The sequence below is a fragment of the Malaclemys terrapin genome, chromosome 1 (assembly GCF_027887155.1).
Source record: "Malaclemys terrapin pileata isolate rMalTer1 chromosome 1, rMalTer1.hap1, whole genome shotgun sequence".
NCBI lineage: Eukaryota > Metazoa > Chordata > Testudines > Emydidae > Malaclemys > Malaclemys terrapin.
Genome location: NC_071505.1, coordinates 290767056 through 290784500, shown reverse-complemented (window position 1 = coordinate 290784500; position 17445 = coordinate 290767056). Strand labels below are relative to the sequence as shown.

Below are 17445 nucleotides of genomic sequence, written 5' to 3'. Positions count from 1 at the left end.
TCTTTACCAGGATACCTTGTGAAAAAAAGTACGTCTCATGTGGGTATTGTGCAGTTTTCATAAGGTGAATTGGCATTATTTAATCCAGTTAAAAATAATAAACTGGCAGATTACATATTTGTATAGACAAAATATCACAGAACGCAGAGAAATCCCCAAAATGGATTATGGCATTATATTGGAAAATAATAATTCTTGCTTGCATTAAAATTATATGTTTTAGTGCACATTAGCTATAATGTTACTCCTTCCCCAGAGCAGAAGAGGCTGAGACAGAACAATTATGTTGAAACAGATACTGTTCAGCTGGGGGTTTTTTATTATTGATTTTCTCTTCCCCCTCAAGTGTAAAATCTTTTCCTTTTAAACAGAAGTGTACTGGGGGTGGCTGGGCGGGGGAGGGGAGGGGTAATAGGAAAAAAGTAGAAAGGGCAAAATGCACAAAAAATATAGTGAAAAGAAAAAATATAAAATTTTCACATTTTTGTACATATTTCCCCCCTTCCAATACTGTAAAAACTAATACCATTTGCATTTGTGGTTTGAACAGACTTTTTTAAAGAAGGCATTTTATATTATAAAGGCAGCACATGTACCATCTGAAAAAGTGGTTGCTACAATAGTTGAATGCAAGAAAGTAGAAAACATTATACAAAAAACAAACTCTGATTTTAAGATAATATATCTGCCCGTGACAATCTACTACCATTTTAACATGAATGTCTCCCTTTCCTCCTTCTAAGTAGTATAGCCAGGTCATCTGAACAAATATCATCACTTCCTTTTTAATAACAACTGCCCCTCTGTTTTGCCTTGCACATATTTGCAATGGGGCAGAGGTGAGTTGTCTACATACAGGAGCAGAAGAGTTATATTAAGTGTATTAAATCATGTTTTTTTCCCTCCAGTGAGGTGGTTTTTTTGTTTGGTTTTTTTTGGTTATAGTATATTACCTGCCGCAAGGTTTCAGCTGTCATGAGTCAGACCCCCCCACGCCCCCCACACACAACAAATCATATTGGTAAAAAAAAAAGAGAGATTTTAAAAAATAATAGTTTGGGGAATCTCTTCATTTGCCTTCTGTTTTCTGAGCCCTTCGAGTACGTTTTCAACCTTTTCTCTATAGCCATGAGGACTTGAAACTCACTTTTTAAAAAAAAGACTCCAGGAACTGGGGCTTTAACAAAAAACACTAAATATTTCAAAAGTTGCTATCAAATCATAAGTTAGTAACACTGTGTTTAAAAAGTACTTTCTGCAGAAAATCCACATAGTTAAACAACATTATAGACTTTATGCCTTTCAGTAAAAGGATTCCTTAGTTCTTTTTGTTCTACTCATCAGTGCATTTGGAACTGATATGCAATACATTTTTGAGTCATAGTTTCCTATAAAATTTGCTCTCCTGGGCCTCTGTCAAATACAGTATAAATAAAGTCTGAAATACTTAGTCTACTTGTACATTAAAAAACCTCCACTTACATAACTGAAGTTAAATTCTTTGGCAGTCATTTAAAAAAATCTGGACTATTGATAGAAAGACAACAGCTGAAAAGTTGTCCGATCCTGAGGTAATTTTAGGAGTGTTATAACAAAGAGGAATCATTAATAATACATTTTCCTGTCCAAAAGGAGTTCACCCTTTTCAGAGGCAGTCTCTTTAGTTCTCTTTCTCAATTTTTGTATAGTCTTAAGAAATCCTGCTGCATATGCCCAATTCTATGCATTGTTTAGTGAGACAGTGAGCATGTTAGAGAGAATTCATCCTATGACCAGGAAAGCAAAGAAAATACTCTAATGAATTATAATCTTGAGTTTACCAGCAAGATTAATTATATATTCTATCAGAACATCCACAAATTAGAATGCTGCTGCACATTAAGATGTACACACTGTAGCTTACAGAGAAACGGGGAGAGAAAGGAAAGATAGTTTATGGAGTCATAACAGATGTCATCTGAACATAATTAAAGGAGTCAGTGTCAAGTACATTTTTAAAACTCTCTATTGTTTGCATACCCTTTTAGTACAACAGCTTGAAAATAATGCACTTGGCAAACTGTTTTTGTTTTGGTTTGGTTTTTGCTGAAAACCTAATGGAACACAGCTTCTTTCTTTTGTTTATTTACCCACATAATCAGTTATGTCAGCATAGTTCTCGGAACTGTGTCCTTCTATTTACTCTACAGCAGAAGAGCACATAGCGCTTGAGACAGACAGACTTGAGCTATTTATTTTTTATTAAAATTTCCTGGCAACAGAGTGATGAAGGATGTTAGAAAAAAATTTAAATAAGACATTTGCCTTCCAGGGGATAACCCCTACCAAATGAGAAAGATAGGCCAAAGTTAAACCTAATACTTGACACTGTTCCCTTTAAAAATGTGGGAAACAAACTTTTTTAAACCAAATGAAAGTCTGCTCAAATATATATATATATATATATATATATTAGTAAAAGCCATGCCTCTTTTGCTGGCATGCTGCATTCTTGCAAACAGCAAGGAGGTATCCATTTTATACAAGCTCAGTTAGGGTATGTCTACACTTAAAAGGCTCCAGGTGCTCTTGTAGCACTTCAGTGTAGACACTCCGTACAGTGACAGGAGTGGTTCTCCTGTTGCTATAGTTAATCCACCTCCCTGAGAGGCGATAGCTAGGTTGACAGAAGAATTCTTCCGTCAGCCTAGCACTGTCTACACTAGGGGTTAAGTCGGCATAGCTAAGTCTCTCAGGGTTGTGGATTTTTTACATTCCTGAGAGATGTAGTTATGCTGATGTAAGTTTTCAGTATAGAGAAGTCCTTACTGTGTAACTATACCCAAGTTGTGAATCATCAAGATATCCTAATTATTTAAGTAGTGTTACTGTAGTTTTTATCTCCAGAGATATTTAAATTCTTTTCCCATTAGATAAATACTTGGTGAAAAATGATCTGGGAACTCAATTAATTATAAAATGACGTCTTTTTTAGATGCACCCCAACTGAATTGCATAAACCCTGTTCTAATGAAATGTTTAGTATCAGAGTAATTCTAAGTGAACCTGTTTACACTCTGTATTATTGTTTTGCATGTGATTTACCTAAGCATGCGTAGTGTACAATTCTTGGGAAAGGGTTACCATTGTTACTACATATGTATGATTTACCAGTGCAGTAGTACTGATAAGAAACAGATTGAATATAGATATGTAGAGTAGATGTGTACATTGTTTTGGTATTTAATGAACCTTTAAAAAACAATATTAAAATGGTGCACATGGCTAAGTTCTTGTATGAGACTGGGGAAGTTTACCTCACAAAATCAAATCAGCTATAACATTAAAACATTTTATACACATAGTAAATAACATTAAATTATTTCTAGCTTTTTAAAAATGTTTCACTAACCTTTTTAATCCTCTTTTTGCATAATAAATAAAATATAGTACAGATATTCAAGGTAACTGACTAGCTACATTAAAATGCGCCATAAGAAAACTCTCTCATAATTTTCTATTTAGGAAGCTGACTGATAATTTTGTGAAGTACCTGTCTCTCCAAAACACAGGAATTAATTACCTGATATACCTACTCTACATGGGTAATTTTAAAACCTAACTATAGAATGTGTTAATTATATATAATGCACATCATTTGCTAAATATGGCACAGATGCTAAGTGTTCACATCCACAAGTCCTTTGCCACATAACATGTTCAGGTAAAATACAACACTGAAGAATAGAAAAGTGCCTGTAACCAAATAAAAGACACACAAGTAGTAATAAATTAAATCTTATTAAAACTGATATAAAAATTGTTCAAGTGTTTAAAGTATCAGATATGTCATGCAACAGAAAGACAGACGATTCAGACACGTACACCATGCATTATAGTTTGCATTCGTGGTGTCTGTAACCATACTCCTTGGCCAGTGAGTGCTAAGTACCTGAGGCAATGTCAGTCTTGCAAGCAAAACCAGGAACGTTCCATCTCTCAGTCTTCTGTACAAAATGTTTTAGGGAAGCTGTGCCTCAGAAAGTTAATCAGGCAAACTCAGGCTCTACAGTGATATGTTGCTGCATTGTAAGAGAGCTGTACTGGGCCATATGTAAGGAAAGCAATCATAACTTAATTACATTTTCCAGGCAGTGCAGTTCACTATATACCAACCTCTTTACCAAAATGTGCTTACTTGAACTTGCCAAGTTTGCACACTAAGAAAAGGTCTTCACAGAACATATAACTTTTTTTTTTTTTTTTTTTTTTGGCACAAAACCGTTCAGATTCTCAGGTCAAGCTCTTCACCACACAAGAATGCAGATATATTAACCTGCATAGTACACCAGTGCTTATTCAACCATATAGTAAACTACAAAGACAGCAAAGTGCCTCCACTTTGCTAACTAGCAATTCTCCCTCCTTACAAGGATAGCACCAGTATTGTTACACTTCAGACAAGGGAGCGTTCTTGCCAAGCTCTTTAATTCCCTGGAGAATTCGCTTCATATGACCCACTTTCGTTATCCCCAGGTCCTACAAAAGAAAAGGAGAGGAGGGTTTTATTTACAAAAGAGAAAAAGCCCAGTACAATTCAGCCATGCAGCAGTTACAGAATCCTTTACAGTTCATTTTAAGTGATCTACAACAGCAAACACATTTCTAAATGTGGAAATAGCAAAGTGTTATCTAACGTAGCAAAAAATATAAATTACAGACAACTTATCAGGAACCTCTTTCTATTCAGCACAGAGAAAATTACTTACCTGCAATAACTGCTGTATCTCACATAAACCCTTACTTTTGTGTTCTCCTGACTTCTTTGCACAGCCATTAGGTTTTTTTAAATTTCCAGAAATTGCTCAATCTCCCTCTCCTCTCTAACATAGCAGTTGTTGGCTTCAAAGGATGTAATAGATCATAGCTTCCATCCATCAATTTTTATTTTATCTGTGGCCCTAACATGCCTATCTTAATCAGCAAATACGCACATCCCCCTGGGAAAGTAGATGTAGGTCTACAGGTATGTAGGACAACTTTCCTTCAGAGAACAATAGCTAAGGTTAGAGTGAATTTCTCAGTCCAGAAAGATAAGTATCTTAACATGGATATGCTTGGTAATTAGAGGAAAGTTTCTGACAAACATGACAATGACATCCATAAGGAAAATGGGAAAGTACACAACAAACAAATCTGAATGTATAGTATAACTTTCTCTATGTACATCAATGTGGCAGTTAAGATCAGCTGAAATGTTCTCGATAGTGTTTTCTGGGACCCAACTCTTCAGGACTGGCAGTAGCAAGGACCTCTTACGAAGAGGCTGCCTCCCCCCAACCACCCACACCTTTGGAACTCATTCCCTTTGGCAGTAAATTTGCAGAATTTTAAGGGCATTGTGCAAGAATTAATAATTTGTTTCAGCTTATTCATTTTCATTCACTTTATTTCAACAATCTGTCTACATTTTTTGCAATAGCCATCATACTTTTATTTAACCCAACCTCTCTGGGTTGTTTATGGAATTATTTTTTTATTTTTTTTTAAACAGTGTGTAGTTGAAATAAAAAAGGAATCGAACCTTGTTTAATTTGTGTTGGTCTAGTGGTCAGAGCAGCAGAATGGGATTCCTGACTTTGCTACTGACTATGTAACTTCAAGCAGTTTACCTAAACTTTCTGAGTCTCAGTTTCCCCATATACAAAACCCACCTTTGTTAAACACTTTGGAATTCTTGGATTAATGATGCCAGCTAAGTGCAAGGTTTAAATATTATTAAAGTAATTTGAAAAATTATGAACATATGAAATATTTCTGAAATATAAAATCTTCCACTTTAAGAGGATATATTTTCCACATCAAGGATAATAAAGAGGGAAAGGGCAGCATAAAATAATAATTCTTATTTTAATGTACTGTAAAAACTGTGGTAACAATATATATATCATGGTATTCACACTTTCCACAAAGAGTTCATATATATGTGTTCTGAAGACACCAAAAACTCTGGAAATAAGCATTGATACTTAAGTTATTATGCAATTTAATTTCCATTTACCACCAGCCTGAGACAAGGAGAGTGTGGTATAAAATTGAAAGAAATCCCTTTTGCTATATAAAATTTAAGTGGGTACAAACTGAACACATTGGCCTCTCTTCACCTTTGAAGATTTGAGTTCAAATTCAGGTTAGGTCGGAAATGGAAAGAAATTGGTCCTGGCTCCTAATGGACAATTATCTACAGTACAGCTCAAGACCATCATATATGATGATTCAGCATAATTAGAAGGTCCTGCTCAGAATGGACCCCAGACTAAAACTGCAAGGGTTTTGCATATTTAGTTGAATTGACAGACTAATGTGAAGAAACTTGTAGCACATCTCTCTGTACTGCACTTTGTTCTATCCTCTGCTGTCAATCTCACTCTTTCCTGAGTATTCAACAAAAACATCTAAGAAAGAAAAATAGTTAATGTATGCAACAATTATTAAACACACATAACAATGACTGCAACTTTTTTCCTGAGAACAAACGGGCATAAGGTTATAGATTCAAAGTTGTAGAAAATTTTCTTATTTACCTTTAAGTTAATTTTCTAATGAAGAAAATAAAAGTTCAAAGCAACTACTCAGAAACCTCCTTGCAACAATTTGTCAGAGGATCTACTGTTTCCATCTAAATTACAGTCACTTCAGAATCGAATGAAAATAGAAGATACATCTTTCACCATCACCACCAAATTTGATGAGGCTTTGCCAGGCTTTTCATTTGTAGGATTTTTTGGTAGTTGAGAATTGTAGCAGGATTTTGTTAGACTTCAGGGATTGAAAAGGGGACAGGATCATATTATGACACTTCCAGCATATCAACAGCTCTTTCCCCAACCCTAGGCCTCAGACTCTCATTACAAATTCTCCTGGCCCCTCAGTTAAAGTTTGCCGTCCTCAAGAAAAAATCCAAACAAAGGTAAAAAATGCTCTGAATTTTCACTTGTGGAGATCTCCCCAAATCATTCTGTTGAGAAGACAACACATATAGCGACTTTAGATGCCATCTAGATGCCAAAAAGTTTGCAGGGATTCTTTTATTCTGACTTTTGCCCTACACAAAGGGAGGGATTTGGAACAGCAACACACTGCAAATCATTCACAAAGTGCACCCCTCCCCCCATTTCCATGTCACACTGTTAAGCTACATTGCCAGCCTACCTCACAGTTTCTAGCACTCAGTGGCGTAAGTACTCAAGAGGTCCTTGAAAAATAACTGGAGAAGAACCTGATGAAATTTCTTACAGCAATTTTCTTCTTAAATTGTTGTCAGCTGTCAGGGAATCTTCATCTGTACTATACTCTGGAGATAAGGCTAGAGAGGGTAGGCTGCCTTTCACCCCCTACTCCCCGCCCAAAAAAGGTTTGCCACTCAATCTTTGGCAAAAAGGGTTCCATTCTAATATTTCCAAACAAATAATACATATAGAATTCTGTGTTAACATCTTTAAGATCAGAGATTTCTTCTAGCTTTATTACTAATTTAACAAACATCCAGTGAGTCCAAAATCTAACAAAACTCAAAGGATTTTTAAAAAATTCTCTAAAAAGAGCTTTTTTTGAAAATTGTAATTCCCATTAGAGACACAAGATGGGTGAGGCAACAGCTTTTATTAAACCAACTTCTGTTCAGTGTAGACACTACCTATGCCGACAGGAAGAGTTCTCCTTTCAGCGCAGGTAATCCAGCTGCCCAGGAAACAGTAGCTATGTTGATTGGGGGTTAGGTTGGCTTAACTACCCCAGGGTCTGGATTTAATTTTCTAGTATAGAGCAGGCTGCGGAGCTCTTCTTCAGGTCTAGGAAATGTACTTAGGCCTGGTGTACTGTAGGAAATTAGGTTTGTATAATGACATTGCTCATGGGTGTGAAAAATTCGCACCATAACTCTAGCAAAGTTATGAATTGGGAGCTTAAATTCATAACTTTGCTAGACACTACAAATCACGGACTGAATAGAGATACCAGCTTTATAGCTTATTACAACACATCTATAACCCACTAACACCTCCCCTCAAGCTGCCTTTCCCCCACCTTCTTTTTCCTTCCCCCATTAATGGAGTGTGTTAAAGGGCCACTTCATCTTGAATGGTCCATTGAAATATGTGTTAACTAATTAGGCTAAACAATCTGTTCCATCTTGTATTTAGCTGTGACACTGAGTACGTTTCTCAGACCTGAAGAATGGCTCTGTGTAAGGTCGAAAGCTCGTCTCTCTCACCAATGGAAGTTGGTCTGATAAATGATATTATCTCACCCACTGTCTCTCTCCAATATCCTGGGACCAACACAGTTACAACAACACTTAATTCCTATTACTCAGTTAACGAAAACTAAAGATGAAAACAATACACAACCCTCACCATAAATTTCAGTTTGACTCTCACTATACAACCATCCAGATCCTGCATCTTCAAATATAGGACACACTTCTGTGCTGAAATCTTTCTATGGAGACATTAGAACTACAGTACCACTGTAGCCCAGTAGACACTCTTGCAGCGAGGAATATTAGCAACCAGCTCTCATGCACAGGAGCAGTTTTAAAATGCTAATAACTGTTAATATTTCTTTCTGTAAATTAGTAGAGAGGTTAATTCTCAGGGAGAAGAACTCCGCTACAATTTTCCTATTTTTGAATAATGCATGTGCAAATAAGCATCTTAAATGCATTAACAATATAAAATTAAAGGGTCAGAATCACTGCTATCCTCTGGCTGCTTTGAGCTTGTCTGACCAGCAAAAAACAGGTTTATGGTTCCCGAGTGACACAGAGAAGCTGGAGAGTAGAGATGAAACCAGCATATATTACTTTCTATCCTCATAAATAAAATCCTCATAAAATGGGTGACTGGATTTTGCATAAGCATTGAAAGAAAAACAAACAAAAACCAACAAGAACCTCTACAATCAAAACTTCAACTGACAAGGAGATATTTCTAAAAGTTATGAGAAAGGTGAAGTGGAGGAGTTATAATAAAAGCCAGATGTAATCTTATAACAATTCAGTAATCCAACCCAGCCCTCCTCCCTGCCCCCTCCACCTTCAAATTACAGGTCAAGGCAATGACAGGCCAGACTGTTTGGGCTTCCCTGGGATGCCAGGAGTTTATTGTTCCTCTCAGTGTACATGTAGCTGCACAGATTATTTGGGACTCACTTGGGGACATGCTGAGGGAGTCTGCTTGTAGAGCAGACAAAGGGAACTGAATTCATGCTCCACTCAACTGTTCAGATATGCTGCTATAACACAAAAAACACAAACATTTGGCCAAAGGGTCTGCTGGGATTTAATGAGCACTTTTGCTGGAAGTTCCACAGCTATTCTGGCAAAAATATGAAACACCCCCGACATGACACTGTGGTTACTGCACACGACCTAGCCTCTTTGTAGTTCATGGACAGTGGTTTCCCTGCACTACTGGCAATTAAAAATCAGTTTGATTCATCATTTGCCCTAGCTTAAAGGAGAGTCAGTTAATGGTCACATTGCAGAAAGCTACTTGGTTAAGTTTCAGTTTGAACACACAATCAAAATGATCCTTGCACAAGGCCAGAGGGACTTTCCTTGCCTGCTGTAACGCTGTTTACTACCGGTCCACTCCAACAATTTCGATCTCTTGGGTTTTTCCTTTCAAGGGTTTTTATCATTTTGAGAAAGCCACAGCCCCGGGGTGCCGAGTTTCTTGTCTAGCTTTTGAATCGTCTAGTCCCTGTTCAGAATGAGTGCACTGCACCTGAAAGGGGGGGTGGGGAGAAGACATTGTCCAGGCTTGCCAGAGGAAGGTAGCAGTGCTTTACAGGTAGGGGGAAAGGAAGGAGGTCAGAAGCCGATGTAAAAAGGGTGGATGGGGGTCAGCTTGCCCATGCTGATTCATCCCCTGGGTACCTAAGAACAGAAGGCTTTAAAAGGGGCAGATTCAGACATTAGAAGCCCTTTCTCCATGCAGCAGGCAAGGCAGCACCCACCCTTCTTCCCTCCCCTCGAGGTGCAAACATCAGGTTGGGTTAGACTTGCTGTGGGCATTGTACTAGTTACTCCTTTTTAGGGGGGCTGGGAAGGAATGTTTTCCCTCACACCAAATTGGCTTCGGTGGAGTGGGGTTTTTTCGCCTTCTCCACAGCGGGTGTCAGGGAGGACCTATTACGGTGAGGAGGAAAGGGAGTTAGGCTATATGTCACAACTTATTCTGTAAGTGTGGGGTGGATGTCCAGTGCAGGTACTCCATAGAGAAGGCATCCAGTGACCAGATAAATGGGCTGGTAAAGGACTTAAAAAGGAGGTTCTAGTGGGGGGGTGGATGCTAAGGTCTAAGCCAGGGGTTGGCTGGGGGACCTGGATAAAAAATGAAGGGGGGTTGATAGAAGCCCCAGGTAGTTATTTGAATGACATGGAGTTGCCTGCACAATATACTTTTATCTGCCAGGTAGTCCCAGACATCTAATAATAAAGCTGCGGCTTCATTAAATCCATATAAAGTTTCCTTCTTTCAGTATAGCTGGACAATGGGCAATTACACCAGAGACTGGAATGTTGTCTGAGATGTATTATTTGGATAATTTTCTGTTTCTTGGTTCTTGCAGGTTTGGGCTCTGTGAGGCCTCAATGGAAGCGTTTAATGCAGTGACAAAGAGACTCAGGGGTCTCACTGATGCAGGATAAAACAGAAGGACCAGTGACATGTATCATACAAGACTAAATACATTACAAGAACACAACTACCTTTGCCAACAGCATTCCTCCCACGGCAGACATACAATGTCAGCACTCTCTTATCAGGAAGTATTGCAGGCTATGGGAGCAATTTTTTAAACAATTTAATGGTGCATCCTTACAGATGTCCACATGGAAACAGCCTAGACATGCAGCAGTATTCAGATGTGGCTGGGCACAATGACTTGTGTTTTAGAGGTAAATGTTAGGATACTGTATAAATTGAAACCTCTTGTTTTATGGAGAATGAGAAGTTGCACATTTTTGCATGCAGATTTCTCAAACACATTATCAAAAGGTCATTATTTCTCTTCCAGGAAAAAGTAATTTAATGAATCCCCAAAGATACTGTATCTATTATATATAATGGATGCACTTAAGTAGATCCTGAAAAAGACCAGCAATCTCAGATAACACCATTTCAAAGTGCAATGTAACTATCATTTGCCAGGCTAATATTTTTCAGCACACTAACATTTCTTCTTCCAAAACATGGTTCTTATTTATTTGAACTGAACAGGGAGGAATGATTTTTAATTTTTTAAATAAGTGATCTCAGAAAGATAGAAACCTTGATTTTTTTCACAAAATTAAAAACTGACCAAAAACAAAACAAAAAGCTGTTCTGAAGGATATATTTGGACACCTGACAGACAAATTCATAAGCCTGCAAATGGCCAATGCAGAAGACTATCATCAAACTGTTCATCTTCCACACACTGACTACTGAAGTAATGTATTCATAATTTTAAATGAACGTTACCTACTGACCTAGCACTAGATACATTTAAAATAATTATCACTAGCCTAATAAATTTATTATGAATAATTCACTTTCTACACTGATCCTCTTTAATAAATCTAGTTAAAACCGAGGGGTTTTTAAAGTTAACAATGTAATATATTGATGTAGATAAGACAATGGGAGTGCTTTCACTGAGCCTGTTGAAACATACTATCATTCTATATGAAGCATGAGAAAATCTCCAATATTGCTAATATCCTTGGCTTAAAAATACAGGTCAACATATAAGAAATTCAGGACACAGGACAGCGTGTAGTAATTTACTGCATATTTGCACAGTATAAGCCAAGCTACAAGCACATAACAGAAGCAAGGACAGGAGAAAGGTTTTGTTTTGTTTTTGTCAAAGAAAATTCTGAAGAGCAGAAAAGTAGCACAAAGGAAATACCTTAAGATCTCGCCTTTCCAGGTGTAAAAGCTCAGAGCCTCGGATGTCATGGCTGATGAAGATTTCTTTGTACTCTCCCAAACTGAGCAGATCCAGCCAAGCAGCAACTTCATCTGTGCCCCATTTTTGAACTACCAAAGTTAAGAGCAAAACCCCCTTAATTTCTACATGCTCAAATGCATTACAAGCAAAGGTTAGGCCAAAGAGAGTGGAAAACAGAGTAGAACTGCCGTGCTAGCAAAGGGAAAGGTTAAAGGTGTCATTTCCACAAAAACTGAGTTTCTTTTTACATGCAGGTTAGAGGTTAGCAATAAACATTAGAAGGTATCTAAACAAAGATGGGGTTCTTTGCTTTGCAGCCGTGCTTTCAGCTTTACTCCAGTTTCCTCAATAAAGCCATCAAACCTCATATATTTCAACAAATTCACTTTTAATCATCTTAGGATCAGTGGTGCAAGATCCAGGTTTGTTCCACTGTATACTAATGACACTTTATTGGTTGCAGTGCAGTCAGAAAAAAAACACACACTTTAAATACTAATTAAAATGTAAAATCAACATATATACTGTAGTCCTATAGCGATCACAGCATGCAAGCCCAACTTCAGAAGTTTTTCTAGTGCTCTTAATTAATGCAACAAACATTCCATTAACCACACCGGTTGCACAGGCCATTAAAAAGCTCTCTGTCAACATTGTTCTCTAAGGTTAGTTGCCCACATTAGTCTTAATAGGCCAAGTTTATTCAAAGAAACTAGTTTTATATTACTGACTTATTCTTTTGTACCTTTGTTTATCTTTCATTCAATGCTGATTAGCTTCAGACTGAAGTACTCCAATATGCTTTATATTTTAACATATTAGTGAACTGAGAAGCTAAATTCATATTAACAACTGTAGAGAGCTTGTTTTGCATTTGAGGGCACACACTGCCTGCTGTGAAAGACCAAGGCGTTGGAGCAGTTTTAGGTCTGTTGTGACACCAGCTATTTTCAGGGCATAATGTTAAGGCAGTATGTTCACAGATAACAGTGGGGAGAGAGGAGAGTGGAGTTTGTTCAACTTCTACTAACTAATTAAGAGAGCAGGATTTTGTTTGATGTACAGAATTAACTGTGGTGAAAACTTATTTGGAACTTTAAAGGACAACTGTTCAATTAAACAAGTGTTAATGAAAGCCATTGTGCAGCCTCTAAGATTACCCTGAAAAACTGGAATCAGTGCTTTATACAGAAACAGAACTGGTTTATGAATGACTTGTGTTGGCATGGAGTTAGTTAAATAAAACCACCCAAACAGACACATGGGACCTTCTATCCCAAAAGTAGATGGCAAAACAGTAGCTACGGAAGTATTTTTTAAAATACTTCTTCTATTCACCTAGTTCTTTGGGGCTCCTATTGACACAAACCTGCTAAATGTACTGCATGAAATCCTCATCCCATTGACTCATCAATCAGCAAAATTCCCCTTGACTTCAGTGGAGCTAGGATTTTATCCTCTAGGTGTCGCACATTATTTTAGCTATTATGAAAGATATGAAATCACGTTTTCTTCCAAAAGTTATGATCTTTCTTGCAATGTCAAAACACATACCAGGCTGAGGGCTGCTCTTATGCTTTTGGACTTTTTCCTTTTTAAACTTTGGCACTATGCGAAATACTGTACTTCTGTTGTTTCTCTTAGAATAATCCAGAGGGGGATCCTGCATGGAAAAAGAGGAAAACAACCGCTAAACTTTAAAATTGCTTCATTTGATCATGGGGAATTCTAATTTACTCTTGTCTAGTGAAATACCATTATTTTCACTTATAAATAAATAATAAATTAATGGAGATATCCCATCTCCTAGAACTGGAAGGGACCTTGAAAGGTCATCGAGTCCAGCCCCCTGCCTTCATTAGCAGGACCAAGTACTGATTTTGCCCCAGATCCCTAAGTGGCCTCCTCAAGGATTGAACTCACAACCCTGGGTTTAGTAGGCCAATGCTCAAACCACTGAGCTATCCCTCCCCCTGGAGTAAGTGGCTTACCTCATCATCATTTGGTTGGAAAACATAATAAAGCCATGGAATCTCAGCAAGTTTTCTCAGTTCAGTCTCCACACTGTGTAATGCATCAGACAGCAGCTCTTCATGGGGGGGATCCAGTTGCTGTTTACGAACAAACCAGAAAAAATATTAAATGGCTGCCTTATTCCACGTTTAATTTCCCTGCGCATGCATTTCACTAATCCAGAGACTGCATCTGGGTTGGTCTTAACTACAAGAATGACTAAAACAGCTAAAACTTTGGTGTGTGCCCACCTATCTGTTTCTGCCATCACTCATCACACTTCAGAAATATAAATGGAGATTTAAAGCACATGGAAGAGTCTCCCAAACTAATGGATGTACAAGCCCAGAGAAACCAAATTTACAGTATGAAATTCCCTAGTCTTGTGGTCTTGGACTTCCATCAATCCAGAAGCACAACTGGTAATCAGCACAGTGCCAAATGTAAAAATATTAATATTTTGTGCTTTTCCCAATTCTGCTATAAGATCATAGTTGTATGCTTTTATTGCTGGACTATGATGTCACGCAACAAGGAAGGTAAGAATTTAATAAAGGCCAGTGGCCTGGAGAAAACTTAGATAAAAAACAGCATCAGAGAAAAAAAAGTATAACTTATAGTGTCAGGAAGCCCAACATTGCCATTCCTCAAATTTTTTCATGTGATGTACAGCTCTTCTCTGGTTAGGAAGTAGAAATGGAATGGGTGGAGTAACCAGGATTCTTCCATGAAGGCCTTTCCAAGATTTCAATGTCTCTTGAATAGACTATGCAAAGAATTAGGAGCTAGGAATTCCCAAATTCTAATCCCAGCTCTGACAGTGAATGAGCAGGGTGAAAAGTAGGTATGTTGGGGTCAGAAACAGTAACTAGCCCATTTAATCAAATGCTCTAAAAAAAAAAAGAAAGGTAAGAATCGTTATCCCTTTTTGCAAATAAGGAAAAAAGAGTTGTGCAAGAAGGTAAAGTGAGTTGCTCAGGGTCACACAGCAGGTTAATGGAATATGTGGGAATAATACACGTCTCCTGAGACCTCATCAAGTGATCCACCCACTGTGAACTGACCATATGGAATTGGGCGCTTAGTTGGAAGGAGAGTGGCACACACACCACAATAGAGTAACGGTCATTTAATGAGTTTTGAAAATTCTAACCCATGTCACCAAGAAGGAGCTATTAAGATGTAAGCTTTGTCTGTCTTCCATGCCACTGTAGATAGTAGAGCGAATGGGGGAAATACATGCGCACATGCACAGAGTTTCCTGCCCAATGATGACAACTGTCATTCAAGAAAAACAAATTATGTATCTTTGTTTTGCTGAAACAACAACAAAAAAATCCGTAATGAATTCCACATTCAGGTTATTTTGAAAATGACCACCAAAATCAGTACAGTTGTGCCCCTTTGAAAGTGAATTTAATATTAATAATTTATTTTATACTACTTCCACATTTTCAGTCTTCAGTATGCCATAGAGCAGTGTTTCCCAAACTGTGTTCCGCGGAACACTGGTGTTCCGCATGATGTGAATAGGTGTTCCATGAAAGAATCATAATTTTAAAAAAGGGTCTTTCAATTTTTTTTAATTTTAAATTTGGCATATTTGAAGCGAAGTTTACAACTCTTTTTGAATGACTATAAATTAACAAACTCTTTTTCCTGTTATTGATAGATCTCGTATTGAATATCATGGCATAAAGAGAACGTGGCACGCAAGTATGTTGACATCTACCCCTTCGGGCACGTTTCAGTTAGTGACGTTGTACCCCTTCCGCTCGAGGCTGCACGAACTGCAGTGGTATGCACACACCATTCTCTTTACGCCATATTGAATATAACATATTCCATCAACATGTTCAAACCTGTGGGTCTTTACCGTGCTTCGCTCAAAACAATATAAATATTTGTGACAAACAAAATTTGACAAAAATCAGTATTTCTAAATATTGTTACTAAACCTAATCATCATGGATTTGTGGCTAAAAGAAGGAACTTTGAAACAAAAAGCAAGTTCTTCTGGTACTCCAACTGTCGCCGAAATAAACGAGCAAAATATTGTGACACTTCAAAGAGAGGATGAACAATTGCAGTCTTTTGTTGCCGAAAAATCTGTTAGTACTAGTGAGTTATCCAAGGTGAAAGAATTTCCATCGAAGTATATCAAAAAACAAGAAGAAGCGGGTGTTAAAAGACCGAAACGAAAGTATGATGAAAGTTATTTGTCTTTTGGTTTTACGTGTGTTGGAAATAAAGATGTTCCTGATGCGCAGTGCATCATGTGCAACAAAATACTAGCAAACAGTTCATTGGCTCCTGCTAAACTTCGTAGGCATTTGGAAACCAAGCATGCTGAATACAAAGACAAAGATATACGTTTTTTTCAAGAGGAAGCATGACTCACTTGGAAATTGTAAACTTTCAATGATTAAAATTGCTAAAACAGACAACAAAAGTGCAACAGATGCATCTTATCGAGTAAGTTACCGTATAGCGCTTACCGGAGAAGCTCACACTATTGGAGAAACACTTATTAACCCTTGCGCGAAAAATATTGTAACGTGCATGTTGAGCGAGCAGTCTGGTAAAAAAAAATCAATGCTGTACAGTTATCAAATAATACTGTTGCATGCCGTATTAAAGATCTTGCCGATGACATAGAAAAAGAACTAGTTTGCCAACTGAAAATTTGCCATGAGTATTCATTGCAGCTAGAGAAGTCCACTGATGTTTCAGGACTTGCTGTGCTACTAGTATTTGTCTGATATAGATTTAATAATATTATTGAAGAGGACCTGCTCTTATGTGAATCTCTGCAAAGCAACACAACTGGAGAAGAAATATTCAAGTGCATCAACAATTTTATCAGAAAGCATGAAATTAGTTGGGGAAAATGTATTGATGTATGTACTGACGGTGCTCGGGCAATGATCGGGAATATGAAGGGAGCTGTAACGCGAATCATAAGTGTGGCACTAGAAAGCACTAAGAGCAATTGTGTTCTACACAGACAAGCACTTGCAGTTAAAAAAATACCAGCATATCTGAAAATTGTGCTCGATGAAACAGTACAAATTATCAATTTTGTCAAATCTTGACGACTTCAATCCAGGTTATTTAAAATTTTGTGTGAGGAAATGGGTAGTCAGCACAAAGCGCTTCTTTTACATACGGAAGTGAGGTGACTATCCAGAGGAAAATTGCTTGTGAGGCTTTATGAGCTTTGTAGTGAACTATTGATATTCTTCACTTCAGATAATTCAGGACGAAAATTTAATGACTGTCTGACAAATTCCTCATGGCTAATGAGACTTGCGTATCTTGCAGATATTTTTGCAAAATTAAATGAAATTAGTCTGTCTCTGCAAGGAAAGAATGTGACCATTTTTACTACAATGGATAAAATTTCGTTGTTAAAAAAGAAACTGGAATTCTGGGCATCTTCTGTAGAACCAG

The 17445-nt window shown here is 37.5% G+C and overlaps 2 protein-coding genes across 2 annotated transcripts in view; one reads left to right on the top strand and one right to left on the bottom strand.

The window, feature by feature from the left end:
• Positions 1-2475: 2475 nt before the first annotated feature.
• Positions 2476-17445, bottom strand: part of DGKH (diacylglycerol kinase eta) — a 266884-nt gene continuing 251914 nt past the window's right edge. The window contains exons 28-31 of the mRNA XM_054013968.1: positions 13971-14090; positions 13534-13642; positions 11938-12068; positions 2476-4518 (exon numbers count right to left, since the gene is read on the bottom strand). Coding sequence (XP_053869943.1) covers positions 4429-4518; positions 11938-12068; positions 13534-13642; positions 13971-14090 — 450 coding nt within the window. The 3' untranslated portion in view covers positions 2476-4428. The remainder of the gene's footprint in view (positions 4519-11937; positions 12069-13533; positions 13643-13970; positions 14091-17445) is intronic.
• Positions 10675-16402, top strand: LOC128828945 (zinc finger BED domain-containing protein 5-like). The gene is made up of 2 exons (XM_054013990.1): positions 10675-10942; positions 15665-16402. The coding sequence occupies exon 2, from the start codon at positions 15960-15962 to the stop codon at positions 16386-16388; it is 429 nt and encodes a 142-aa protein (XP_053869965.1). The 5' UTR covers positions 10675-10942; positions 15665-15959; the 3' UTR covers positions 16389-16402.